At 45.8% G+C, this 27,635-nt stretch overlaps 2 protein-coding genes across 4 annotated transcripts in view; one reads left to right on the top strand and one right to left on the bottom strand.

Annotated features, from left to right (window-relative positions):
• Window positions 1-27,635, top strand: part of SMYD4 (SET and MYND domain containing 4) — a 67,354-nt gene that overhangs the window by 27,714 nt on the left and 12,005 nt on the right. Inside the window, exons 5-11 of one of the 2 annotated variants that reach the window (XM_008695282.2) lie at window positions 438-1,575; window positions 14,303-14,494; window positions 14,896-15,059; window positions 17,174-17,306; window positions 18,122-18,238; window positions 18,441-18,564; window positions 19,687-21,538. In XM_008695282.2, coding sequence (XP_008693504.1) covers window positions 438-1,575; window positions 14,303-14,494; window positions 14,896-15,059; window positions 17,174-17,306; window positions 18,122-18,238; window positions 18,441-18,564; window positions 19,687-19,840 — 2,022 coding nt within the window. In that variant the 3' untranslated portion in view covers window positions 19,841-21,538. Of the gene's footprint in view, window positions 1-437; window positions 1,576-14,302; window positions 14,495-14,895; window positions 15,060-17,173; window positions 17,307-18,121; window positions 18,239-18,440; window positions 18,565-19,686; window positions 21,539-27,635 lie in introns of those variants that run through there. The other variant, XM_008695281.2, reaches the window with a different exon arrangement.
• SERPINF1 (serpin family F member 1) overlaps window positions 22,008-27,635 on the bottom strand; it is a 10,827-nt gene continuing 5,199 nt past the window's right edge. For both annotated transcript variants that reach the window (XM_008695280.1, XM_040641147.1), the window contains exons 3-8: window positions 26,848-27,046; window positions 26,110-26,265; window positions 25,529-25,732; window positions 24,273-24,415; window positions 22,849-23,059; window positions 22,008-22,395 (exon numbers count right to left, since the gene is read on the bottom strand). In XM_008695280.1, the coding sequence (XP_008693502.1) occupies window positions 22,136-22,395; window positions 22,849-23,059; window positions 24,273-24,415; window positions 25,529-25,732; window positions 26,110-26,265; window positions 26,848-27,046 (1,173 nt within the window). In that variant the 3' untranslated portion in view covers window positions 22,008-22,135. The remainder of the gene's footprint in view (window positions 22,396-22,848; window positions 23,060-24,272; window positions 24,416-25,528; window positions 25,733-26,109; window positions 26,266-26,847; window positions 27,047-27,635) is intronic.

The raw sequence follows: 27,635 nt of genomic DNA, 5'->3' as shown, positions 1-27,635 counted from the left end.
TCATCCTTAAAACAACCCTGTGAGGTATCCGTGTTTTTCAGATGAGAGCACTAAGACGCTGAGAAATTAAGTTGCTTGCAGAAGGTCATACAGCTAGTAAGAAGCAATCAGAAGTGGAATGTAGATCTTTCTGGCTTCTCAGCCTACCCCTTTAATCAGTATAGTTCTTCTCTGTAAGACTTTTTTTTCTCAAAACAGGAATATTTAATAAGACAATTAAATTCAATATCCTCGACAAGTATTACTTAATCACTTAAGTATTACTTAATCTTTACGTGTTCTGCACAGTAGAATATGATTTAAAGAAATAAGCACGTGGTTATAGTTGCTCCATTTTTAATCATCTTTAACTTTCCTGTAGATTTTTGTTAAGATTTTCAGTAGACATTGAAGAGTCAGAACCAAGGGTCATTTGGGGATTTCCTTTCTGTTTTCAGATGTGTCTTAAAGACATCACGAGAGCACAGATGCATGGGTATCCGGAAAGTTTGCAACCCAAGGTGACGTTGCGTAAGGTCGAATGTCTGGTGACCCTGGGGAGACTACAGGAGGCAGGCCAGACCATCAGGCATCTTGAAAGTAGCTTTGCTGCCAAACCAACCCTAGCAGCTGCCCAGTTTCAAATTCTGCAGAGAAACCTCTGTCGTCTGAAAATGAAGGTAAAAGAAAGGGAGAATCTCACAGCAACCTTCCCAGAAGTTGTAACGAAAGTCTTTGAGGATATGGACCTAAGGGAAGAGAATGAACAGATTGCCAGTGCGTCATCTTCTGTCGGCCTACGCGTGGACCCTTTAAGAGGCCGCTATCTGATTGCCACAAAAGATATTCTCCCAGGAGAGCTCTTGGTGAAGGAGGATGCTTTTGTGAGTGTCCTTAACCCGGGAGAAAGGCCACCACTACATCATGGCCTAGAGAGCAAGTGGGATACCAGAGTTACCAATGGGGACCTCTACTGTCACCGATGTTTGAAGCACACTTTGGCCATGGTTCCCTGTGATGGATGCAGCTATGCCAAGTACTGCAGCCATGAGTGTATGCAGCAGGCCTGGGATCTCTACCATAATATAGAGTGTCCTCTAGGGGGGCTGCTGCTCGCACTGGGTGTCTTTTGCCACATCGCCCTGAGGTCAACTCTTTTAGCTAGATTTGAGGATGCAGGCAAAGTCCTGAAGAAGCTTTGTGGTGAGATTAGTAACAAGGACATGTGTTCACCTGAAAGTGAGAATCTGATACAAGCGCTCAGTTCTGACGTAGGAGGGGAGAGTGAGAAAAATGGCACAGGAGTTAAGACCCCAGTTCCAGGATGTGATATTAATGGCAAATATGAAAATAACTATAATGCTGTCTTCCACCTCTTGCCCCACACTGAAAACCATAGCCCAGAATACAAATTCCTCTGTGCTGTCAGTGTGTCTGCGCTGTGCAAGCAGCTTGAAGCAGCCGATTCCTCTAAGCCGGAAGCAGCAGTGCCTCCTGTCTTGTGTTCCGAGTTGAATATCTGGGGAGTGGCCATGTTGAAGCAGATGTTACAGTTGCAGTGTAACGCTCAGGCAATAACTACCATTCAGCAAACAGGTAAGAGGGAAGCTTTGCTCGCCTTACCGTGCTGTTCTGGCTGTAGCTGATATCTGGGGAGAAAGAACTGTGAGCGAAAACAGTAGTGGTGGTCTAATGGGAAAACACAGCTAGCTATCTTGTGTTACCATGATTATGCTATTGAGAAGCTCTGTGACCTGAACAAATTCTTTGATCCCACTCTCCCTCCATTTTCTCGTCTCAACAATGAGTAGTTTAATCCTAACTTCACTGAGTTGTGATGATGATGTGTGTGTTTGTAAATTTACTTTAAAATTAAAAACCCTATTACTGAGGGATTTTTATTGTGAAGAAGAACTGAAACAATAATCAAGACTGCAGAAAGAAGGGTCTACGGGGGTGCCTGAATGGCTTAGTCCATTAACCATCTGCCTTCAGCTCAGGTCATGATGCCAGGGTCCTGGGATCAAGCCCTGCGTGGGGCTCTCTGCTCAGTGGGGAGTCTGCTTCTCCCTCTCCCTCTGCTGCTCCCCCTGCTTGTGCTTTCTGGTCCTCTCTTGCTCTCTCTCTCTCTCAAATAAATGAATAAATAAAATATATATTTTTTTAAATCTAAAAAAAAAAGGGTCTGCAGTTGAGTTAAGGTATCAAAATCTTCTTCATGTGACTCAACTACTCTGTCTCTTCTCTTTCTAACTGACAGATTTCCCCCATTCTTCTGTTTTAAATTTCCAAGAGAGCAATCTGGCCGAGCACAGCTCTTCACACAGTACTACCGTGAACTATTGGCCAGCCTGCTTGGGCTGTCCTTTGGTCAGGGACCGACAATCTAGGGACCACCTCTAGACACAGACCAGCACAGACCAGCCTAGCCCTGCTTGCCTGAACCGGGCCTGCAGATAAGGCTGTTTAAGGTAGATGGAGAGGGTGGATGTGCCCAGCATCATGAGTGACGCTGTACTGACAACAGATACTATTAGAAAAGAAGCAGTGTCTCTAGTATTTCTATTGTATGATCTCCATTTTAGCAGATAATGTCTTTCAATTCAATTAAGTCATTATACTTTTCTCAATTTTTTAATTAACTCTATTGAGGGGAAAAATTAGATATTACCTAAACCTCAGATTTATAGACAGACTGATGTAAATGTGGCTTTAGTAAGCTGTACATGCTTAGGTGGCTCTTTTCGTCTTCTCACGTTAGGTAATCTAGAATTTTGTCAACCTTTTATATATATGTTTTTATCTTTAATTTTAGTGCAGCTGCTGAATTATACAATGTGTAGGCGTTTCACTAGAGGTGTTTTGGAGGAAGACTGTCTTCCCCATCCTGAAGCGCATGGAACACCCAAAAATAGCCCTGGCTTCATCCTATAATGCTAGGAAATCCCATTGCAAGTTAGTCTCCATTTTCTTCTCTGCTTTCATTTGCTTCTTTGAGCCACTGCTTCCTTCTAAAATACATCTGTTGAGTGTTTTTCCAGAATCATGTTTTCCCTTGGGTACATTCACTGGCATTTTAAAAAATATTATTTTCATTTAGTTTTGTTTTTGTGAATATAAAAAATAGTATATGGAGCTTCTGGATTATAATGGCAGAAAGTTACCGACTCCTGATTTTATTGTGTCTTGCCTCTAAAGTACTTAACAAAACATACAAAAAAGATACAAATGTCAAGGGGCGCCTGGGTGGCTCAGTCGTTAAGCGTCTGCCTTTGGCTCAGGGCGTGATCCCAGAGTTCTGGGATCGAGCCCCACGTCGGGCTCCTCCGCTGGGAGCCTGCCTCTTCCTCTCCCACTCCCCCTGCTTGTGTTCCCTCTCTCGCTGGCTGTCTCTCTCTCTTCAAATAAATAAATAAAATCTTTAAAAAAAAAAAAAAGATACAAATGTCGAGAGCTCAGAAAACTATAGAAAGTACTGTCCAGGTAAACAATAGCAGGCTGAATCCCTGAGGCAGAATGGCCAAGTCACAGGGACCAAAGTAGTCTTCCATCCACTTTCCTCCAGTGGCCTACCCCTAACTGTCAAAGAATCTTAGCCTAAATGTTTTTGGTCCACGTGCGTGACATTTCATTATAGTCAGGTTTTTATTTGCATGGCAAGTTTCAGGTAAATTTTTTCACAAGTTGTTCAGAATAAACTTTTGGATAGTAAATGTGTGTATAGCCAGGAATACCTGTACTTTCTGTGACTAATAAGGATTAGAGAAATAGATACATAGCATGATACTGGCTATGTGGAGTGATGGAAAGAGGACTGGAGATTTTGGCTTTACCTGTCAGGCTTTATATTTTATGCATAATTTATTCTTTATATGATGTTTTAAAAAGGGGCACCTGGGCAACTCAGTTGGTTAAGCATCCAACTTGATTTCAGCTCAGGTCATGATCTCAGGGTTGTGAGATCGAGCCCTGAGTTGCGGGCTCTCACATGCTCAGCCCAAGTCTGATTGAAATTCTCTCTCTCCCTCTCCCTCCACCCCTCCCCCTCCCACTAGTGCACATGTGTGTTCTCGCTCTCTCTCTCAAAATAAATAAATACATCTTTAAAATAAATAACTAAATAAAAATATATACATAGAAAAAAACGACGAAAAGCAAAAATACCATAATCTTAACAGTAATCATTTCTGAAGGTGGAAGTCAGGGCGATTCCTACCTCCTTCTTTGAACTTTTACTACACTTTAAAAATTAAAAACACTGATTCACACAGTAACATTATTCTAGTAAATTTAAAATGGATTGGAGGCACCTGAGTGGCTCAGTTGGTTGAGTGTCCAACTCCTGGTTTCAGCTCAGGTCGTGATCTCGGGGTTGTGGGATCGCGCCCGTCGTTGGGCTCAGAGTTCTGCTTGAGATTCTCCTCTCCCTCTGCCCCTCCCTCTGCTCTCTCTCTTGCTCATGACATGCTCTCTCTCTAAAAGTAAATAAATCTTAAAAATGGATTGTATACCTTTTCTGTTAGTCTAGGGAAGAAAATTTTCTTTTAAAAACCAGTTCTGTGAGGGGCACCTGGGTGGCTCCATCAGTTAAGCGACTGCCTTCAGCTCAGGTCATGATCCCGGGGTCCTGGGATCGAGCCCGGGTCGGGCACCCTGCTCAGCAGGGAGCCTGCTTCTCCCTCTCCCTCTGCCTGCCGCTGCCCCTGCCTGTACTCTCTCTCTGTCAAATAAATAAAATCTTTAAAAAAAATTTTTTTTAAATAAAAACCAGTTCACTGAGCAACAAGGTGATAAAATGAATCTGCATGTAATTATAAATGGGCTAAACTCTAAACGAATCTTTCAGAATGGGTAAAAAAAAAATTAAATCCAACTATACTCTGTTTGCAAAAGTAACACATATAACAAAGTAACACAAATGTTTGGGTAAGACATGTCAGGAATCACAAGCAAATCAGGGTACTGGAATTAATATGAAATATAGAACCCAAGGTATCCAGTAAAAAGAATTCTGTATTTACATAGGACACTTTCCACGCTGAAATATGTCATCAACCTTGGCTCTCAGAAACATAGAGATTGTGACTATAAAACAAAAATCATGAAGTATACCAGGAGAAATCGGCAAAAACTCCACAGTTGTGAGAAACTTTAATATACCACTCTGATTTTGATCAAATATATTAAAAATAAGGGTCTTGAAGCCAAGATAACTAATATACAGGGGGATTCAGTACATATATCTATCAGAACTTGTGTGCGTTAGACCAGGGTGATATGATGTGGGCCAGGAGCAAACGGTCAAGAAAGAATTCCTGAGACGTTTTCAGTGCAAAAGTTGCTTTTATTAAGGCATGAAACAGGACCCATGGGCAGAAAGAGCTGCACTGGGGTTGTGGGGAGTGATTGATTAGATAAAGGAAGTTTCCAAAAGGATTTTCATATGTTAAGGAAAACTAGAATAATGGGAAAAATATATAATCCATTTTAAGATTTTGGTATTTTTGCTTTTAGTCTGTTTTTTTCCCCCTATGTATATATTTTTATTTAGTTATTTATTTGTTTTAAAGATTTCATTTAGGGGCGCCTGGGTGGCTCAGTCGGTTAGGCGTCTGCCTTCAGCTCGGGTCATGATCTTGAGGTCCGGGGATCGAGTCCAGTGTCAGGCTCCCTGCTCAGCGGGGAGTCTGCTTCTCCCTCTGCCTGCTTGTGCTCTCTCTCTCTCTTCCTATCAAATAAATAAATAAAATCTTTTTTTTTTATTAAGATTTCATTTATTTATTCATTGAGAGAGAGTGAGCTCATACCCACATTCACACTGGGGGGTGGGGGGATGGTGGCAGAGGGAGAGAGAATCGTGGTCTGGCTGTTGTCAAGCTAAGGTTGCTTTTTGCCTCTAAGAAAGCATTGACATTAAGGCAGTTGTGAGCTCCTTGAGGAATGTCATACTCTTGCCTGTCTTAAGTATTTGTCAATGGGCTGCCAGTTGTAAGGAAATTTGATTTTACCTACTTTTCTTTTGCCTTTTTTCTTCTCCTTACAGCGTTCAGCAAACTTTTTCTGTAAAGGGCTAGACAGTAAATATTTTAGGCTTTGCAGGCCATGATGTCTCTTTGACTCAGCTCTGCCATTGTAGCACAAAAGCCACCATTTGCACTGGGTGTTATACGCAACTAATGAATCATCGAACTTTACATTGGAAACCGGGGATGTACCGTATGGTGACTAATATAATATAATAAAAAATCATTAAAAAAAAAAAAAAGCCACCATTGACAATGCACAAATGAATGAGTATGGCTGGGTTCCAATAACACTTCATGATGGACTCTGAAATTTGATTTCTTATAATTTTTCACATCGTGAGCATTATTCTTATTTTTTGTGTGTGTGTGTGTGTGTGTGTGAGCATTATTTTCATTTTTTTCCAACCACTTAAAAATGTGAAAACAGTTCTTAGACCACACTCTACAAAAACAGGCAGCAGGCAGGATTTGACCAACAGGGTACAGTATACAGACTCCTGATAGAGACAAAGATTTCGCAAATCTAATTAAGATATCTATTTAGAAAAAAGAAAAAAAGCCCATAAAATTAGGAACAATGAAGGGGATATAGCCAATAAAATATCTTTTAAATTTTAAGCAATACAATTTTAGACTATTAAATTTGAAAACATTAAGGAGAAAACTTTGTAGAAAACATAAATTTCTTACATTTTCTCAGGAGGAGAACACTTCAAAAATCCAGTGATTATGGAAGAAATTGAAAAAGATTATCAAAATATTTCCAGGGACACCTCTGTGTCCCTCTTTTCCCTCTGTGGCTCCCCCTGCTTGTGCTCTGTCTCTCTGTCTCTCTCTGACAAATAAATAAAATCTTAAAAAAAAAAATATATATATATATATATTCCTCCCCCCATAAAAATAAGCCAGACCCACTCTTTTCCATGTAAGTTCTTTAACACTTTTAAGGACCATATTTAGCCACATTTTTAAAAAGGATTTTATGTATTCATTTGAGAGAGAGAGAGACAGAGGGAGAAGGAGAAGCAGACTCCGCACTGAGCTGGGAGCCCAGCACAGGGCTCAATCCCAGGATCCTGAGATCACAACCGGAGCCGAAGGCAGATGCTTAACCACCTGACCCATCCAGGCGTCCCTAGCCACATTTCTTTTAATAAAGCAAAGAGAAAATATCTTTCAAGAAACAGATCATTTTTATACAGTATGAAGTGTTCCAGGGCATGGGGGAGCCTGGAGTCCTTTCCCACTCATTTTGCAAAGCCAAGGATAAAAACTGTAGTCTCACTTGTGAATATCACTGTAGGAATCCTGAAAAAATCACTGCCATATCACATCCAGCAGTTTATTGAAGGAGTGCTAAGAGATGACCAAGAAGGGTTTCATCCAGACATGCAAGCATATGTTAACTTGGAAGGATACACAGGTTTGGGTAAGTGCAGAGACAGGCCATATTCTGAGATGGAAAACCTGAAAACTAAAAACGGCGGTTCCCCTGCATTCCCCAACCAGTGCAGTGCAGTTCCACACAAAATCACAATTGGGTATTTCTTGAAATTGGACACTGATTTTAAAGTTCATCTTGTGAAAGAGTACTGAATCCTTTTCCTCTGAAGCCAAGGCTGGCGCCAGCCCACACCCACCTTCTCAGAGCACACCCTGCACGACCGGGTGGCGCTCACCGAGGCTAAGATCCGTGCCTTCCTGAAAATCCCGTGTAAATGTCCACCCCTTCCCACCCCGCTTGTTTGCAAAGGCCCTGACCTGTGTCAACGCGGGGAATCTGCTCTCCAGCGGAGGTGCTGGTGGAGCCATCCCAGCAGCTGCGGCCACCACTGCTGCCCGGTGAGAAGGAGGTGGAAGCAAAGAAGGACGAATCAGAGGAGCCTGATGGTGACGCTCGGTTTGGTCTTTGACTCGTTTTTGACTACATCTCTTCTGTAACCGGTTCAATAAAAAGCCGAACTGTTAATAATCAAGTATTTTTTAAAGATTTTATTTAGTGAGAGAGCGAGAGAGAGTGCAAGTGGTGGGGGAGGAGCGGAGGGAGAGAATCTCAAGCGGACTCGCTCCTAGCGCTGGAGCCGGAGGCAGGACCAGATCTCAGGACCCTGAGATCAGGACTTGAGCCAAAAATCAGGAGTCGGTGGCTTAACTGACTGAGCCACCCAGGCGCTGCAGTAATAATAATATGAAGGGGCTTAGTACCGTCAGATTTCATATCAGCATTAAGCTACAGTAATTAAAGACAGGATGGTACTGACATGATAGCTCCCTAAAAGTATTAAATTTTCCAAATCATTAAAAAGTTAAACAGTGAAACATTAAACCATAAAATATATAGGAAAAGATAAGTGAACACTTACATGGTCTTAGGGTGAGAGAAGCTTTTAAAGCGTAGAATATCCAATTTAGGTAATTAAAAGATAGCTAGATTCAACCTAAAGACCAAATATCAAAAGCACTGTAATCAGTAAAGAAGATAGAGAATGTGGATGAGAGAGATCCTTGAAGGAATGAAAATACAGGACTGGAAGGGAGCAGACCTGGATTTCTCCTCCACTGATTCTAATTGCCAACTGTCTGTATGAACTCAGATTACTTAAGCTGTCTGTGTGTCTCACTTGGTATACTTTTTAAAAAAATTCCAGTGTAGTGGGGCGCCTGGGTGGTGCAGTCGTTAAGTGGCTGCCTTCGGCTCAGGGCGTGATCCCGGCGTTCTGGGATCAAGCCCTGCATCGGGCTTCCTGCTCAGTGAGTCTGCTTCTTCCTCTCCCACTCCCCCTGCTTGTGTTCCCTCTCTCGCTGGCTGTCTCTCTCTCAAATAAAATCTTTAAAAAATAAATTCCAGTGTAGTTAACAATGTTATATTAGTTTCAGGTGTGCAATATAATTCAACAATTATATACATGACTCAGTGCTCATCACCGCAAGTGTATTCTTAATCCCCATCACCTGTTTCCCGCACCCCCACCCCCCCACCCCCCCTCTGGTAACCATCAGTTTGTTCTCCATAGTTAAGAGTCTGTTTCTTGGCTGTCTCTCTCTTTTTTTTCTTTGATCATTTCTCTCTCTCTCTCTTTTTTTAAAGATTTTTATTTGAGAGAGAGAGCACAAGCAGGGAAAGGGGCAGAGGGAGAAGCAGGCTCCCCACAGAGCAGGGAGCCCAACGCGGGGCTTAATCCCTGGACTCCGGGATCACGCCCTGAGCCGAAGGCAGACACTTAACGACTGGCCACCCAGGCGCCCCTGTGTCATTTTCTTGAAATGATGGTGTATAGCCATATGAACAAGCCTACGTTAGCCGCCCCTTTTTTTTTTTTTTTTTAAATAAGTCTAGCCTTCCTGAGGGTAAAAGACCCTAGATGAATGCCATTATATGAATAGTCCCAGCTGGGGCGCCTGGGTGGTGTAGTCGTTAAGCGTCTGCCTTCGGCCCATGGCGTGATCCCAGGGTCCTGGGATTGAGCCCCACATGGGCTCTCTGTACCGCTAGGAGCCTGCTTCTTCCTCTCCGACTCCCCCTGCTTGTGTTCCCTCTCTCGCTGGCTGTCTCTCTGTCAAATAAATAAATAAAAATCTTTAAAAAAAAAAAATATGAATAGTCCCGGGTAAGACCAGCAGAAAACGTGTAGTTGAACTCTGAGCAAAGTGGCTGGCACAGAGCATTGGCAAATAAAATAGTTTCTTTTTTTGTTTGTTTGTTTCTAATATTTATTCACCCTAGAGAGAGCGAGGGCATGCATGCGAGTGGAGGGAGGGGGCAGAGGGGAAGAATCACAAGCAGACTCCCCAGTACTCAGGGCTCAATCTCACAGCCGGAGATCATGACCTGAGCCAAAATCAAGAGTTGGACACTTAACCAACTAAGCCACCCAGGCACCCGAAATAGTTGTTATTTTAAAAGCAAACCACCCCCAGGGGAAAAAAAACCCATAAACTAAAATGTAAATGACAAAATGAGAGATCATTTCTAGCAAATCTGCAACTCTTAAAGTCAGTCTTTAAGCATATGCATAGTGTGGCAAATGTGAAACTAGATTGTGATAATGGTTACACAACTTATATGAATTTCCTAAAGAAAATCATTGTTAGTACACTTAATATAGGTGAATTTTATGGTAGATAAATTATATCTTTAAATAGCTATTTAAAAAGGTACATAAGCAAGCCCTGTATCAAAGCAGTAGTAAACATGGTCATGTTTAACCGCTGTTGTAATTGAAACAAGATACCATTCGTTCCCTATCAGATGGACAGGGTTGCTTTGTTGGCTTTTTTCTTTAATATGCATTTTAGGTTAGAGTATAAAGAAATGGCCATGATATATTAAGTGAAAGAAATAACTTACAAATCGCTCTGTGCATCACATGAGAATTTCATATATAAGGCTAGAAAGAGGCTGCAAGAAAATGCCCCAAACTGTTGTACCTGGCTGATAGGCTTACAGATGACTTATTTTCTCTATAATTTTCACTTTATGACTTTTTTCTGACTACCATGTATTCCTTTTATAATTTTATAATTTTTTTTATAATTTTAATTAGTTTTCTAAATAATAAAAATAATTCAAATGATAGGAACTTTTGTTTATATGAACATTTTAAATTTTTCAAAAGATGTATTTATTTATTTATTTGAGAGAGAGAGAGAGAGAGAGGACGAGCTGGGGGAGGGGCAGATGGAGAGAAACTCAAGCAGCCTCTGTTGCTGGGCCAAGGCAGGGCTTGATCCCATGACCCCAAATCATGACCTGAGCTGAAATCTAGAGTTAGAAGCCCAACTAACTGAGCTACCCAGGAGCCCCTATAAGCACGTTTTCAAGGCACTTGATACATAGCGCAAAATCGCCCTCCAGGAAAGTTGCACCAGTTACACGCCCACCAGCAATGTTCACTTTCAGTTTAGAATCCAATTAGATTTTGTTTTAGTCTGCTCATATTTCTTTTTTTTTTTTTTTTAAAGATTTTTTTTTTATTTATTTATTCGACAGAGATAGAGACAGCCAGCGAGAGAGGGAACACAAGCAGGGGGAGTGGGAGAGGAAGAAGCAGGCTCCCAGCGGAGGAGCCTGATGTGGGGCTCGATCCCAGAACGCCGGGATCACGCCCTGAGCCGAAGGCAGACGCTTAACCGCTGTGCCACCCAGGCGCCCCATATTTCTAATCTTGTTATATCCCTTTTATTTCTTTGAGGTTCCAACACTTCCCAGTTAGTGTTCTTATGGAATCTCATTAGCAGGTCTTTCATTAGCAGCAGAGAAGGATTCAAGCATTAACTAGGATAGTCTTTGACCGAAACCTGTAAAAATGTATGTTATTATCTTTGCGTAGATCCTATTTAATCAAAGTTCCTCAGAAACCTCTCTTTGGTACTAATCTTAAGGCACAGAACTGGCCACTGATGATATTCTAGACCTCGGTCAGTGCGGTTCTATCTCAGAGGGAACGGCAGATTTGAGATGTATCTGGATTCCTTACAAGGCTTAGTGAGGTTCCACGTAGGTTCAGATTAATTCACTGCCCTTGGCTTTCACTCTTCAGCAACCAAGGAATCCACCTTCAGTTTGTGTCCTTGATTGTTCGTGTGGCATACACATGAATTTCTTGTTATAAAATATCTACCAGAATAAGTATATTCTGGAAGTATTGCAAATGAATCTTTTTTTCTGCACTTGAATCCCATTTTATTTTTTTAAAAGATTTATTTATGTATTTGAGAAAGAGAGAGCACATGAGGGGAAAGGCAGAGGGAGAGAGAGAGCAGATTCCACTGAGCGCAGAGCCCAACACAGGGCCCGATCTCACCACCCCGAGATCATGACCTGAGCCGAAATCAAGAGTTGGACACTCAACAGATGGGGACCCCTTGGTGCCCCGTTGAATCCATTTTAAATGCACTAGGGATATTACCAAGGTACGCTTTTAGTAAAATAAAGAGTCACTCCCTCTTTGTTTCTGTTTTATACACAAAATGTCACATGTTAAATTTGGTTGATAAGGTACATATATGTTCTCACTTTCCATTATCTCTGCTAACAGATGATTAATCCAAAATATTGGATAATTTTTTTAAGTCAATACTTAATTTTTAGAAATAATTAGAGACTCAACTCTGACATAAATATTCACTCCACTCAGTTCCTGGGCCTACTTATGTTAGAGAATAATCTATAAATAATTCACGGAGCTGACATTACTCACTGCATTGTGATCATTTTTTGTGGGAAAATTGTAGCAACTGTTCTAATTTAGCTTGCCCGTTATCGGTAGTTGGGAATGCAGGTCCACTCGTAATTATGCAGAGGCTGATAGTTCAGACTACAAACCGTTCGTGCCCTGTACTGCTCCTTCCTGCTGCCTGCCTTTTAGCATTTTCACTGCTCATTAGCACGTGCAGGGAAGGTAGGCATTGGACAGGGGGAAAGAGGGGAAACGAAAACCTGCTCAATACTTAAGAGAAGCCCTGTTGAAAGATTGCAGTACAGTTTGTAGGGCTGTTGACTAAAACTGAGTCACTTGGATTCCCCGTGCATTTTATTTACTTGTTCTAGTCTTGTCCTCCATAGCAACAGATAACAGAATTGTCTGCAGAGAGACAACGTTATTCCTATATCTAAATGTCTTCCCTTCTAGAACATTTCCACGTGGTGGTTCATGATATTTCCTTTATTCATTACATTTGTCCCTAGACTGCTTCATTTCTTCAGTGATTGGTGTGTTGAGATTCCTGGCGTACGCAGTGATAGCACAATTAGCTGATGGTTTTTCAGTTACCCAGAAAACGGAAAGTTTCCCTCTGAAGTATGAGTATCTTTCATATTTCAACCAGTTTGGTTGCAAATACGATTTCCTCATGCTTCCACCAACACTGCTGAACACAATCTAAGCCTTTCTGGATGCCCAAGGTTATCTGTCTTGTGCATGCGTCTTTCTGAGATATGTATGGCTATTACAGAACCCATGTAGATATGCCATCGGTCTAGGAACCTCTGGTTAAGGGAGATGTGACGGTGTAAAGCTTGAGTGGTACTAGGGTTTTTGTTTGCCCTAAGGCTGTTATTCTTATAGAAGTTTTCTGCCTCCCTCTCCTGTCTGTCACCCTGTGTCTTTTGCCATTTTTAGAAAACCTGCCTCTTATTAATTCTCTGTTTCTCAACTACTGTGGGCTGAGAAACTGAATAACCAAGCCAGTTATAACTGTGGCTAAAATAAGAGCAAATAGGACTGCATGAGAGGATAAAGAACTCATCTATGAATGTAAGTGTGGGAGCTTTGGTGCAGAAATAGCCTCACTGCTTAGAGGCCTTTTCCTTCCTTCCTCATTTTCAGTCATGTGGTTAAATCGCTCGTTAATTGTGTTTCAAAGAAGAGATTGTTTGGGACATGAGACTGTCTGGAATAGAGCTTTTCCAGAGAGGTTTTTTTTTTCCCCCAAAGATTTTATTTATTTATTTTGAGGGAGAGAGACAGGGGGGGGGGGGGGCAGAGAGAGAGGGAGAAGCAGGCTCCCCACTGAGCAGGGAGCCCGATGCGGGGCTCGATCCCAGGACCCTGAGATCATGACCTGAGTTGAAGGCAGACGCTTAACCAACTGAGCCACCCAGGCGCCACCAGAGGTTTTTTTTCAATGACAACTACTGCTGGCTGATTTCCCACAAAGTTGGGACAGACAGCAGAATGAACAGGTAAGCCTAAGGAATATGATTTTTAATAATATATTAAAATATATTTCTATATAATATATATAATATATTTTATTATTATATATATTTATATAACATATTTTATTATTTTCTCTTATATATAAATATATATAATATAATATATTTTAATATATTTCTCTCAAAAGTAATTAGGTTACTTGTTCTATTAACTACCCAAAGACCAGTTACACAAAAGCAGCTTCAACCATAGACGCCTGTGGGAAATAACCTCAGCGGGTGCTCTGGTTTCTGTGTCCTGGTGAACATTATGAAACTGTCTATCTAGAAGGCTCCCGACTGGTAGTTCTTTTTTCATTTTTATTTTTTTTTATAAATTCTGATCTTTGGTTTTTTCCTGGTAGCGAGACACAGTGGTTAGGTGCCAGAATCCCAGCGGACTTTTCATGTGTTCATTTGCTTTGCGTCCTGGGGACGAGAGTTTGCTGTGAGTCATGTCCCGTCTGATGTGTACTGGATCCGGCTGTGGGGCTATGACTCACGCGGGCTTCAGGCCCAGTTGCCCAGCTCATCTTCTGAGGAATGGATGGTGAGGCCAAGACTAATGTCCTGACACATTTTTTCCTTTTTCCTCTAGCACTTTCAGGATCTAAAGAGAACAACGTTACCGACAGCAGGCTGGTCCGCCTTGCCACGGGCATCTTCCCTGTCGTCAGCCTCCTGAACCATTCCTGCAGCCCCAACACCAGCATGTCCTTCATGAGCACCGTCGCCACCATCCGGGCCTCGGAGAAGATTGGGAAAGGGCAGGAGATCCTCCACTGCTACGGTGAGCCCCCTCCTCATCACCAGCCACGTTTCTCTGGCAGGAAAGGACGGGGCAAATGAGAACAAGCAAACCCTCGGACAGGTGAAGGCAGTGCGTACTTAGGCCAAAAAAAAAAAAAAAAAAAAAAGCCTCCTGGCCTCCTTCCTTGGCCCTGTTGTGTCTAAACTATCATGTATCTCCCTGCTTAATCCCATAAACTTCCTATTCCAAAAAATGGACTAAGAATAACTTTGGGGTGTTTTCATTGCGACTTGGAAGCTTACTTCTATATCTGGTGCCTAGAATGTTTGCTGAAGGGCATTTGTCGCATGATGAAGAATGGCCTCTGCTAAGCTGAAGTTTCGTAAGTTCGCTCGACTCTCTCTTGCCTTAAACATTGGCGAAGTGTGGTCTCTCTGCAGGGCCTCACCACAGCAGGATGGGTGTTGCCGACAGGCAGCAGAAGCTGAGGTCCCAGTATTTCTTTGACTGCGGCTGCCCGGCTTGTCAGAAGGAGAAGCACAGAGCTGCTGTCGGGCCCCGATGGGAGGCATTCTGTTGTAACCGTTGCGGAGCAGTCCTGCAGGTGAATCTCTCTTCCCCACTTTTGCTGGAGGTCAGTCATCCAGCCCAAAAGCCATAAATCTTCAGGACAGACTGAGAGCCACAGTCTCCTCCCCTTCAGCCCATCTTGCCGGCACATTGGTTACCCCTCCGCGGGAACCAGAGGAAAGGCTGGATCTAGTCATCTGTCTCCTGCAAATAACAGAAAATCCCCCCCTAAATTGGTTTGGGGGGGGGACTGAGAATTTATTTGCTCAAGTAAATCCCTGAAAGGTCCCAGGAAGTGGGTATTTCAGCTAACGACTTGATCCAGGGGCTCAGATAATGTCACCAAGACCCAATTTCTCTCTACCTCCCTCAGCTCTGCTTTCTCGGTTAGCCCAGTACTCAGACAGACTTCCCTCTGGTGGTGGCGAGATAGCTGTGTGCAGCTCCAGCCTCACAGCCTCTGGTCAGGAAGGATAAAGACATGCGCTCCTCTAACAGCAGTCTGGGCAAAAATTTTACGGCGTTTCATTGGCCTGATACCCATGGCTGGTGGCAAATCAGACTACCATAGTTTTCCTCCAGCCATTTGGCCCAGGGGAACGGGTCGGATGCGAGCCCCAGGCCCACCCTCTCGGCCACAGGCACTGACGATGGGAGGGTAGGAGAGGATCCTCGGGAGAAATCACATTGCCGTTGCCAATGAGGGTCTAGACAGTGGCATTTAAAAGACAGCAAATGGAGCGCCTGGGTGGCTGTCAGTTAAGGGTCTGACTCTTGATTTCGGCTCGGGTCATGATCTCAGGGTCGTGAGATCGAGCCCCGCATTGGGTTCCGTGCTGGGCATGAAGTCTGCTTAAGATTCTCTCTCTCCGGGGCGCCTGGGTGGCACAGCGGTTAAGCGTCTGCCTTCGGCTCAGGGCGTGATCCTGGAGTTCTGGGATCGAGCCCCACATAAGGCTCTTCCGCTATGAGCCTGCTTCTTCCTCTCCCACTCCCCCTGCTTGTGTTCCCTCTCTCGCTGGCTGTCTCTATCTCTGTCGGATAAATAAATAAAATCTTTAAAAAAAAAAAAAAAAAGATTCTCTCTCTCCCTCTCCCTTTGCCCCTCCCCCCTAAAAAATTAAAAATAAAAAAAAAGGAATAAAAATAAAAAACTGCCAAAGTCCACCTCAAGATTTTCTCTTCTGCCAGAGGTTACAGTATTCTTTGGGGAACCATAAGTGTAATGCAGAGCTGTTGTGTTGCAAAGCCGAAGTTATAAATCCGAGGTCATGTGTGGGGAGGCCTCACCTGGTATTGATTTTCTTATGGCTTTGCTTTTTTTTTTTTTAAGATTAATTTTTTTAAATTTTTTTAAGATTTTATTTATTTGTCAGAGAGAGAGAGAGCACACAAGCAGGGGGAGCGGCAGACAGAGGGAGAAGCAGGCTCCCTGCTGAGCAAGGAGCCTGATGTGGGGCTCATCTCAGGACCCTGGGATCATGGCCTGAGCCGAAGGCGGATGCTTAACTGACTGAGCCACCCAGGTGCCCCTGCTTATTTTAGAGAGAGAGAGAGCACAAGTGGGAGGGGCAGGGGAGAGAGAATCTCCAGCAAACTCTGCACTGAACATGGAGCCCGATGCAGGGCTCGATCCCATGACTCGACGATCAGGACCTGAGCTGAAACTGAGAGTTGGATGCTTAACTGACTGTGCCACCCAGGCGCCCCTGGCTTTTGCTTTTTTTTTAATGGAAGTATGGTTGACACGCAATGTCACATTAATTTCAGGTGCATAACAGAGTGATTCAACAACTCTGTACTCGTGGCTTCTTCATAAGCACTAGAAATATGTCTGTCATCTGAAGTTCTGGATCCAGAGAGACACAGGAGAAGGGTAAAAGAGACAGAGAGACAGAAAGAAACTGTGACCTGTACTAGTTTAATTTTGGTTGTGAAGATTAAATCTCAGGGAGGCATCGCCTACTGCTTTCATTAGAGTTGCTGTTGCCAAACCCAGTCGAGTCAGGCTTTGGTCATGGTGTATTATTAAGGGCATCTCTTTGCCCCATAGGGTCGGAAGCTGTAGAGCGACCCTATAATGTAAAACACATGCGGTGCCGCTAACCGACCGCGGTACAAGAATAAAGACAAAACTGACTTTCACAGGGAGGGGATGTTCTGAGCTGTGGCAGCACGTCCTGTACGGAATCAGTCAGCAGGGAGCACCTCATCTCCCGGTTACAGGACCTTCAGCAGCGGGTTGGGAGCGCCCGGAATCTTCTCAGCAATGGTCAACTAGGTGAGACTGGCTCCCTACTTTGGTCCTCCAGCCCCTCCCTTTTTATTTATTCTGGAATCACCTTGGACTCAAGGCTACGTGGTGATGATTGAAGAATTACATTTAATTATCCCCATGCCAGCCACAAGATGGCTATGCAGGCCAATGAGACCAAGCCCTAACCGGCTGAGCTTGTGTGGTAGCCTTGAAAAGGGCCCGATGATTTAAGCTGTTGTTCTCTGGGGCACCAGAGAGCTAAGTTAAAGTACCCTGTGATGACTGAAGGGTTATCTCTGACACCCATGATCTTTGTGCAGATCCAGAAGTTCGGTGTCATTTATTTTAATTCCAGGGCCTTAATGACCTAATTTCCTAGAGAGATTGCTCTGCTCTCCTCAGAGCCTCATCTCTTCTAGAGAGCCATGGAGCATGTGCCCAGTGGATAGAAGTATCCTGCTGTTTTCAGAGAGACTTGTGGAACTCCACATTATCCTTGCAAACTCTGCCTTAGAACTTGATGTCATAGGAATTTATTTACCCAACTTTGTGAAAGTTGACCTTTAACTTAGATTTCTGAGTCGAGAGAAATGATGATCATAAGTGGCATCTAGGCCACTTGAAGTTGGAAACCCAGCGTCAACACGGGGAGGCCTCAGCTGGCACCTCTTCTGCTGAAAGAGAAACTGTGAGAGAACAAACATTGTGGGTCGGTCACAACAAGGAGACAAAGTGGGGTTTCCACATTCAGCCCAGCCAGTATGGAACTTAAGAGCTGGGTTCTCATTTCTAGGACTGGGTTTGTGTAGTGATGAGGCCGCCTTCCTTTGCATTGACAGAGCAAGCCATTCAGCTGTTGTTGGCGTACCGACACGATGCTGAGAACTTCCTGTCAGCAGAACACAGCATGGTGGGAGAAATGGAGGATGCCCTGGCCCAGGCCTACGCTGCCTTAGGTATGGCATGTGTCTTCATTTTCTGCTCTGAGGACCACATTTGTCTTTTGCCTTTGGTCATGAGCCCAGACGCATCTGGTTGGTCACCTCTCAGTCTTTCAGCTGAAGCTGTTCTCCCCTTCCACTGAGCTTTCCTCACTCTGAAAACAGTCATCCACAGACTGTGGTTCTTTGTGGAACCAGATTTTCTCTTTCATTGCAGGGGACTGGCAGAAGTCAGCTACGCACCTGCAGAAGAGCCTCCGAGTGGTCGAGGTTCAGCATGGGCCAGCCAGTGTTGAGATGGGCCATGAGCTCTTCAAACTGGCCCAACTCTTTTTCAATGGGTAAGTCTTTCTCTGGCTTCCTAATGCCCTTGAGGCCACACACTGTCTTTTATTAGGCTCTTCTGGGCGTTACTTTTCTCCTATGGTGCTTTTAAGCATGTGGAAACTTCTTTATTTCCCTGTTAGCAGAGATCCTTTCCTTCTGTTTTGCTGACAAACTCAAAGCTTTAGAATTTCCTCCTGAGAGATATGGGGAAAGCTCTTAGCACTGAAGGGACATTCCTAGGGAGAAGTTGCCACGCGACCCCACACCCGCATCCTGGGCAGCTCTCCTCAGCCCTCTGCTTCCTCGCACTTGCCTCACCACCCTCATTCTCAGCACCTTCAACTCCAGGGGCCCTTCCTTCCCCCATCCTGTTCCTTTTAAAGCAGTTGTTTTCAACGAGGAGTAATTTTACCCCCAGGGGATATTTGGCAATGTCTGGAGACATTGTTGGTTGTCATGATTCAGGGTGGAGGCCGGAGATACTATTAAACATCCTGCACTGCACAGGACAGCCCCCCACAGCTAAGAATTATCCAGTCCAAAATATCAATAGCGTCAAGGCAGAGAAACCCTGCTTTGAAGGTTTAAAGGAAAGAACGATAGGGTTGATGTCATCCATTTTTGCAGCTGTGATCATTGGGAGACCCTGTTTCTAGATGGAATACTTCCTTCCAGCCTTGATAAAGCTGCCATTGGTGCAGTTTGGGGCAAGACAATGTTTGAAGCTCGATCCTAAGATTATGAATGATTTGTGGACCTGATATGTAGGACACAGATGTCTCCCATTTGGTCAGAGAGAGAGATCGGGGCTGCAGAGTCAGGTCTGGGGTGGACTTGGTTACCTGAAAGTGAAGACTCCTGAGTAAACCATGGGATAAATCCCAGATTGAACATTTTGAGATTTTCCTGTTTCTCAGACCTTAGAATCTTTATGCTTTTTCTCATAACTCTGCTTTCAAACTCTGCATTACCGTGTGTTTGTGAAAGTCTCTCCCCTACCCTTCTAGACTGTGAGATCCTTGAGGACAAACTGATCTTCGATAACTTTGTATTCTCCACAAGGTGGAAGTAGGCCCTTGACTAATGTCTGCTCGACTGAATGAGTGGCTTCACTGCTTTTACCTCCTTCGGTTCAGGTTTGCAATGGCAGAAGCACTGCACACAGTCCAGAGGGCAGAAAAGGTTCTGATGGTGCACTATGGCCCTTGCAGTGACGAGATCCAGGAGCTACAGAAGATGAAATCTTGTTTAATGGACTCGCCACCCTTCTCACTGGGGCCTTCAGTGTAGGATCCCAAGGTTTTCTTCAGATAGTTACCTACCCTCCTGTAAAAACTCCCAGTTCCCAGAAAAGACTTAAAACTAGTGTCTGGAGAGCTAAAGCCCTTTAAAAGGATTTTAGCTGATCTACAGGCATCTGGATGTTAGCCTGGGGTTTTGGCTAGACTGCCTCTCACTAAATGATGATAGTCTCTTTCCCTAGAACATTCCTGTGGTTTCTAGTAGTAATGAAATGTTATGTACCACCCTAGTGGGAACTTACGCTCTTAGTAGTTGTATTGTAGTTGAAAAATAGTTATAAAGCAAGAAATCACTGAGGCTCCTTACCTCTAGAGACACCATTTCAAATATGGTATATAGCCTTCTCGAATCCTTTGTTAAAACTGGTACAGTGTAAATTGTGACTAGAGAAAATAAGTATGGGGCCACTTTATTGTTGGGCAATCTCTTCCAGGGATGGCAACTCTAAATTTGTCTCTTGCCAGTTTTCCAGTCCTTATTATCTGCCTCTCCTTCTGTACTCTTGGCAGACCTGCTGACCAAACACTAATAGAATCAAGCTTATAGTAATGACATGCGGGTCTCCTTCCTCCTGAAAAGAGACTCCCTTCTGCCAGACCTTCCCAGGCTGGCAAATGAAATACAAACTGTGTAAGTCCTGAGCCATATGAGGGGGACTTCAGAAGATGCGAGAGAACGTAGACAGTGCTGCTTGTGGTTTCAAACTCGAGCGGCAGAAGGGAGGGGTGATAGCTCTTTTCTGCCTGGATGTGTAGAACGATAGTCTAGATTTCCTTCCTGGCCAGAAGGCTGGCAGACTCTGTTCTGTACCCTGGTTGCCGTATCGCCGTCCGTGACCGAGTGGTTCCAATGAGTTAGCGGAAAGGAACGTCAGGCCCACGCTGCTTCTAGAGCTCGCCCTCCCCGGGCAGTCCCCGCTGCTGGCCTCAGCACAGTAATCAGGAAATGAATAGCCTGAAGATGTCTGGCAGTAGCTTTTCAGGAAACCGAGTGTTTAGAACACAGGTTACATTCAAACGTGTGAATGAAGGTCAGGCAGGATCTCATTGATTCCTCTTACTACTAATTCACTGTGGCAAGGCAGTGGCCAGTGAGATTTTTGTTTTCATAGAGAGAAATTTTTCTTCTTGAAAGTGTAGTCCTAAGGACAGTTCTGCATTCTGTTCCAAATACTTGTCATGTTTCGTGTTCCTAAAAAATGGTCCTGTTATACGCTGTAAAATAGGCATGCCCCCTTAAAAAGAATGTGTTTAGAATTTTCACACGTCAGGTCCCATTTTAGGTGCACTTGGGAGCTTTCCTTAAATGCTTTACAAAACATTTCCTTAAGTTACAAATTACCTCTCTTATCTGTCCGTGTGTTATCCTGTGTTGTGACGTGATATTAGCTTGACTGGGGGATATCTGTGCTTGCATGAAAAGCTAAAGTTTTGGGGTGCTTGGGTGGCTCTGCCGGTTGGGCGTCTGCCTTCGGCTTAGGTCACGATCCCAGGGTCCTGGGATCAAGCCCCATGTCTGGCTCCCTACTCGGCTCCCTACTCTGGCTCCCTACTCCCTACTCGGCTTCTCCCTCTCCTTCTGCCTGCCACTCCCCCTGCTTGTGCTCTCTGTCAAATGAATAAGTGAAATCTTAAAATAAATAAATAAATAAGCTAAAATTTGGGGGCACCTGGGTGGTGCAGTCGGTTGAGCAGCCGACTCTTGGTTTCGGCTCAGGACGTGGTCTCAGGATCGTGAGATCAGGCCCCGCGTCAGGCTCCTCACTCAGCATGGAGTCTGCTTGAGATTCTCTCTCCCTCTCCCTCTGCCCCTCACTTGTGCTCTGTCTCTCTCAAATAAAATAAATAAATCTTAAAAAAAAAAAAAAAGCAACCTAAGTTTTGATTTATTTAAGAGCATACCCCACCAATTGTGGGGGCAGGAGATACCCTCTTGGGAGCATTAGCAGCCCTAGGACATAAACACTCCCAGAGCAGAGACTCCATGCCTGCATATTACAGTGAAGATAACTAAAAGTTCTTATAAGTGGTGACTTTCTGCAGAGTTTAGAGAGACCCAGGCTATAGCTTAGGACCAGCAAATCACAAAAGGGCTATTTATCTTCATATTAAACTTAACATAGCTCAAAACAGGAGGAGGAACAGGACAACAAAAGTTAAGGATAAAGCACTTTTATTGCAAAGTATACACTGAAACATTGTAGGGCAGCCTTCCTGTAATATGTAATCTGCCATCCCTCAAGGGTTTTGTTCTTCCAGGCTATTTAAACATTAAACTGGAGCGTTAAATGCTCCTGGGGTCCAGAATTTTGCCTATGAAGAGTAGGGCCCCTGTGTCTGTGTCTCTCAGTACAAAGATGAAAGGTTGGTTAAGGTGATAGTCCAGGGGAAAGGTGAGGTGGGCAGGCTGGAGCCCTGGGCTGGGGGTGGTGCCTGCCCCATCCTCGTTCCACTCGAAGCCAGATCGATGTTCCACTTGGGTAAGTTTAATAGGTTTGCCTGTGATCTTGCTAAAGTCTGGCGAATCAAACAAGGATTGCAGTTCTGCAGAAATTGAGAGATTTCCGTTAAAACCCTGCCTTACCCAACACCCCGCAGAAGAATAGAGTCCTGGTTCTTAAATCCTGATTCTCAAGGAGGCAGGCAGGCTGGGAGCAGAACACCCCTTTGGACCCTCGGTGAGGTCTGTAGACCTCTGGGCTCGGTAGGGTTTAAGTGACTTGCCCAAGAGCACACAAGCAAGTGAGGTTAAGATTCGAAACCAGCTCAACAGACCTGTCTTGAGAGGCAGTGTTCTGTTACGAGATGCATGCTTCTGGGACTGAGGAATGTGATAAGAAAGGCAGTTCAGGCTTCCCCTCCAGCACTACTAGAATTAAGGAATCATCCATGATCTCCCCACAAAGCCATAGAGCCCTTGAGTGCTGCTTAGCAAGGCGAAAAGCTCAGAGGCTCACCCCCGCCCACCCCAAGAGCAAAGTGGTCTTGCAGACATACTCATCTCCTGCAGGGACTTAGTGACTTCGCCTTCGTAACTCAGCTTCAGCTTGGGGATGGTCAGGACCGCCTGAATAGTCTTCAGTTCTCGGTCTATGTCGTGAATGAACTCAGAGGTGAGGCTCTCTTCTATCATGGTCAAGTTCTGGGTTACTTTCAGCGGCAGGAAAAAGATGATACTCATGCTGCCGGCCAGGGGCAGCTGGGCAATCTGAAACAACAGGGAGGAAGCACGTGGGCTAGTCCTCTGGAGCCCAAGAGCTGGGGGCTAGACACACGCACGCCAAGCTGCCTTCTCTCTGACGGTGGGTCCCTGGCCGTGCTTTCCCCAGCCCCTAATCTGTTTAAAACTGTCCCTCTTGGCCATTGCCTTCTGGCAGCAAGATGTTTACTGAGGTTCCCTCAAAAAAGTAGGCTGTTGTCTTTTCTTATCTCGGCCTAATGCCAACTGAAGTTAGGTGCTGAAAGAATTTTCTCCTGTGGTTCGGAGGAGCTAGAATTGAATTCCAGGTATTTTCTCCCAAAGATTGTCTGCCAATAGTGACTGATCATGTTATATACAGGGCCCTGGACTAGAAGTGGGGGTGCTGAGCACAGCAACACAGAAGCAGTAATAAGATGGGTCTTTTGGAGCGCCTGGGTGGTTCAGTCGGTTAAGCGTCTGCCTTCGGCTCAGGTCATGATCCCGGGGTCCTAGGATCAAGTCCCGCATCAGGCTCCTTGCTCAGCAGGGAGTCTGCTTCTCCCTCTGCCTGCAGCTTCCCCTGCTCGTGCTCTGTCTCACTCATTCTCTCTCTGACAAATAAAATCTTATGAAGAAAAAAACATAAAATGGGTCTTTTGAGCAGAGGTTCTTAACCTTAGGTCCATGAGACAAACAGCCCCAGGAGTCCTAACGGCTCCATATATGGAAATGTTTGCATGTGCATACATGGCATTTCTCTCAACTGTTTTAGGCGTTTTGTCAGAGTCCCAAAGAAAAAGGTTTAAGAACTACTAACTTAGAATTAAAAGAAGTCAGGTATACATGAAAGACTTAGAATGCCAGCAATTTGGAGTGTATGACCTTTTTTTTTTAAGTTTGGCTTTGAATTCTAGAAATAAAAGTTCCCCCCAAAGAAAGAAAAGGAGAGGCAGAGGAAGAAGGGGGGAAAAGACAAGAAAACACCAACATGTGAGTTGCCCAGTTTGGGCCCATTTCACATTATCTGTTAATCTTTACAACAAACCCTAAGAGGGTAAGTTTCGACACCCATCCTTCTTCATTTTAAGAACAAAGTCTAATAGAAGCTATTGACTTGCTGAAAGCCACACAGCAGGCAGAATTTAGACAGCTGTCCCATCTCAGAGGTCATCCTATTTCCGCTATGCCATCCTGCCTGTCTCTTGTCCTCCCACCCACCACTCACCCAGCCCCTACAGACCTTGCAGTTGAGATCAGAGTCCAAGCCATAGCGTAAGATAGCCTTAGGGTCTGACATCATGGGGACTCTCACGGTCCTCTCCTCATCCAAGTGGAAATCCTGAAGGGAAGTCTTTCTGGAGTCAAACTTTGTTACCCACTGCCCTGGAATGAAACAAATGGAGTGCCCTGAGCCTTGGGACTGTGTCTTGTGGAAAGCTCCCTGGCTAAAGGAATCGTAGAGGCCCCGACACATCAGGGAACAGCTGTGTCTCAGAATGTGCGGGCTGGACCACCGTATGTCTAGGGCCTGAATACCCTCCAAAAAGAGACTCGGGAGGAAATACTCAGGAGGAATTATTGATCTGACCATCTAGACCATACAAGTTCTGTGATGGCCTCGGAGAAAAGTCAACTGTTGTCTCCTTCTGCAGTGAGGTGTCTGGGGGACAGGTTCAGAGGAGGTCAGAGCTGCAAGGGACCCCAACATCACCCCTCTCACATCTGGTCAAGCCCAGAGGGGCGGAGGCACTGGCTTGTGCTCACACAGTGAGGTGATAACCAAGCTCCCTTCGTTCAAGGTGACCTTTAATGTGCTGGCCTGAGACGGCTTCTCTCACTTTCCAGAGATCAGTGCTTCAAGTAGGGCCTCTCTCAAGGTAAGGGGTCACTGCAGCTACTGCCTGAGAGAAGGTTATGAAGCATTTTAAGGAGAGGTTGCCCCAAATCCCACCCAAGTCTTATGTGAATGGGGCCAGCGTCACACGGCCCGTGCTGTAGTCTTGGGCACGTCACCACAGCAGGACGCTGTTCGAGAACTCACGACCGTTTGTTGAATACTTGTGCCCTGGGCACAGTGCTCCGGTTGTTGTGAAGACAAGGACCATGTAGACAGGCAGCCTCTGAAGTAAGTGTCATCGCATGTTAGAGGTGAGGGAGCGGGCCGAGGACGGCCAGGAAAGGCCCAGCTGGGCTTTGACCCTCATCTGACTCCAGCCCGAATCTCACGGTGCCCACCCCCAAACAGGCACACGAGTGCTAGCACTTTCTTCTCTCTGCTAGGCTCTGTGCTCGGCCTCTTACGCTTTGTGGACACGCACCCCGTGTTTTCCTGGGACTAGATGACAAGCACAGAGCCCTCAGGCAAGCGCCTTTCCCAGGTCATCCTCTGGATTCGCATCTCGGTTCCTGCTGAGCTCCGTCTCTGACGTGCCCCCTTCCCCAGCCCCTCTGCCACCCACCATCCACCCTTGGCCAAAAGAGAAGTGAAGCCCTCACCCTTGAAGTAAGCCACCCCGAGGAGGAGAATGCTGACTTCACTGGGTATTTCCTGGGTGGACCGAGCGATCTTCCCTTTCATCTGGGCCTGCACCCAGTTGTTAGCCTCCTGAAGGTCCAGGCGAGCGTTGCCGGTCAGGATTCTGGGCCGGGTGCCATAGGACTTCTCCAGTGGTGCGACAAAGCTGGATTTTATCCGCAGCTCTGGGAAGAGATGGAGCGGAGGTGAGTGCGCTGCGAGCGCTAACCGCATCCGCTCTCGGGGAGCCGCCAGGCCGAGGTTCTGGTTTACCACTCAGCAGGCCCTGACTTCCCGCCTAGTGACTTCCCGTGACTGCGAGACTCCGTGCCAGCTTCCCCGGGCGCTGGGCAGGGAACAACGAATCTCACTCATTGCTGTTTCTCCCCCGGCCCTCCCGCTGTCTCCCTCAGGCTCCTTCCTCTTTCTGATCCTCTCTGAGCTCATGGGGCCCCTTCCTGCCCACCAGCGCCAGGCCCGGCCTGGGCAGACGTGATCTCGTGTTTAGAAAGGAACCCCACACCCCGCCGTGCAGGCATCCTGGGCTAGCAAGGGGACCCACTCTTCTCAAAGATGATCCGGGAGGCACTCTTGAAGTTCTTCTCGGGGGCAGTGACGGAGGCAAGGAGCTCCTTATAGGTGCCGTGGATGTCTGGGTTGGTGATCAGGTCGTAGTAGAGAGCTCGGTGAATGGTGGATTCTGTCCGCTGTTCCGCGCCTGCCAGAGAAACCAGGGCGGGAGCCTTAGTAACCGGCCACCAGGGCCCAGGTCAGGCCAGCTCCTGGGACAGCGCAGGGACACCACGCTCTTAGTCTTCTACTGTTCATACCGGAGACGTTCTAGGTGGGCAAGAAATTCGAAGGCAATGGAAGAAAAACAAGATCTTCCTCAAGGAGGCGAAGGCCATCAGGCCTAGAGAGAGTGACAAGGGCTGGTGGGAGGGTTCAAGCCCCTGTGCTTCTCCTGTCACAGCTCTTACCAGAACGTTTTGGGGCCACCTGTTCATTAGTCTCCCCGGGGACCTCAGCTGCTTGCGGACATTGCACCCCCAGAGCCTAGCCGAGTGGCTGGCACGCAGCAGCTTGTGCGAGCAATGAGTGTTGGAGTCCTCCCGTCAGTAAGTGGTCATGACGTCGTCCCTGAGTCGCAGCGCTCTGCGCCCCACCCCCACACGGAGCCAGGGAGGTGTTGTAGGTGCCCGCTCGGGGACCCCAGTGGGGCCGCTCTCTCAGCACCTCTCTGCCTCTCCCTGCGGGGAAGCGTGTCTGCAGAGGCCACAGGCCGCATCCGAGAACTCACCCAGCGACAGCGCGGAGAGAGCGGTGGCCACGCTGAGTGGGGACAGCAACACGTTGGCAGCAGGGCTGAGGCCGGACCTCACGCGGTACAGATCATAGCCAAAGTTGGAGATGGCCGCTGCCAGCTTATTCACAGGGACCTTGAAGAAGGGGTCCTCCTCCTCCACGGGCACGCCTGTGGTGTCGGGAGCTGGGGAGTCCTGGATTTGAGTACAAGCGCCATCAGAGATGAGCTGTGCCTGGAACCCTCGTTGCTTTGAGTGGGATTGTCCTTCTGGCCCCTTAGAGACGTCCTGCCTGAGTACCCTACGTGTAGCCTAATGTTGGAAGGAGGGCGTGCTCCCAGATCATGCCAGAGTTCTCGGCTGGGAACATGCAGCCCCACATGGAAATTAAACACTAGTGACCTGCGAGGCTCAGGCCTGTGAGGTACTTTAAAAGGAGAGGGAGGGAGGGACGCCTGGGTGACTCTGTCAGTTAAATATCTGCCTTTGGCTCAGGTCATGCTCTCAGGGTCCTTGGATCGAGTCCCGCATCGGGCTCCCTGCTCAGCTGGGAGTCTGCTTCTCCCTCTCCCCCTCTCCCTGCTTATGCGCTCTCTCTGACAAATAAATAAATATGATTTTTAAAAAAGAGATAGAAAGAGAAGAGCCCCCTCCCTTCCAAGGAACCCTGCTTTCAGGCCAGAGCAAACTGCCCATCTATTCCCCTTGCTTGCTGCTCCCAGGTTTCTACCTGGACCTTCCTATGATCCCCCCACCTAGACCCTGTCTTTTTTTTTTTTTTTTT

This window comes from Ursus maritimus, unplaced genomic scaffold (assembly GCF_017311325.1).
Source record: "Ursus maritimus isolate PB19 unplaced genomic scaffold, ASM1731132v1 scaffold_24, whole genome shotgun sequence".
NCBI classification, from domain to species: Eukaryota; Metazoa; Chordata; class Mammalia; order Carnivora; family Ursidae; genus Ursus; species Ursus maritimus.
Note: the sequence above shows the minus strand (reverse complement) of the source record. Positions and strands in the feature narration are given on the sequence as shown.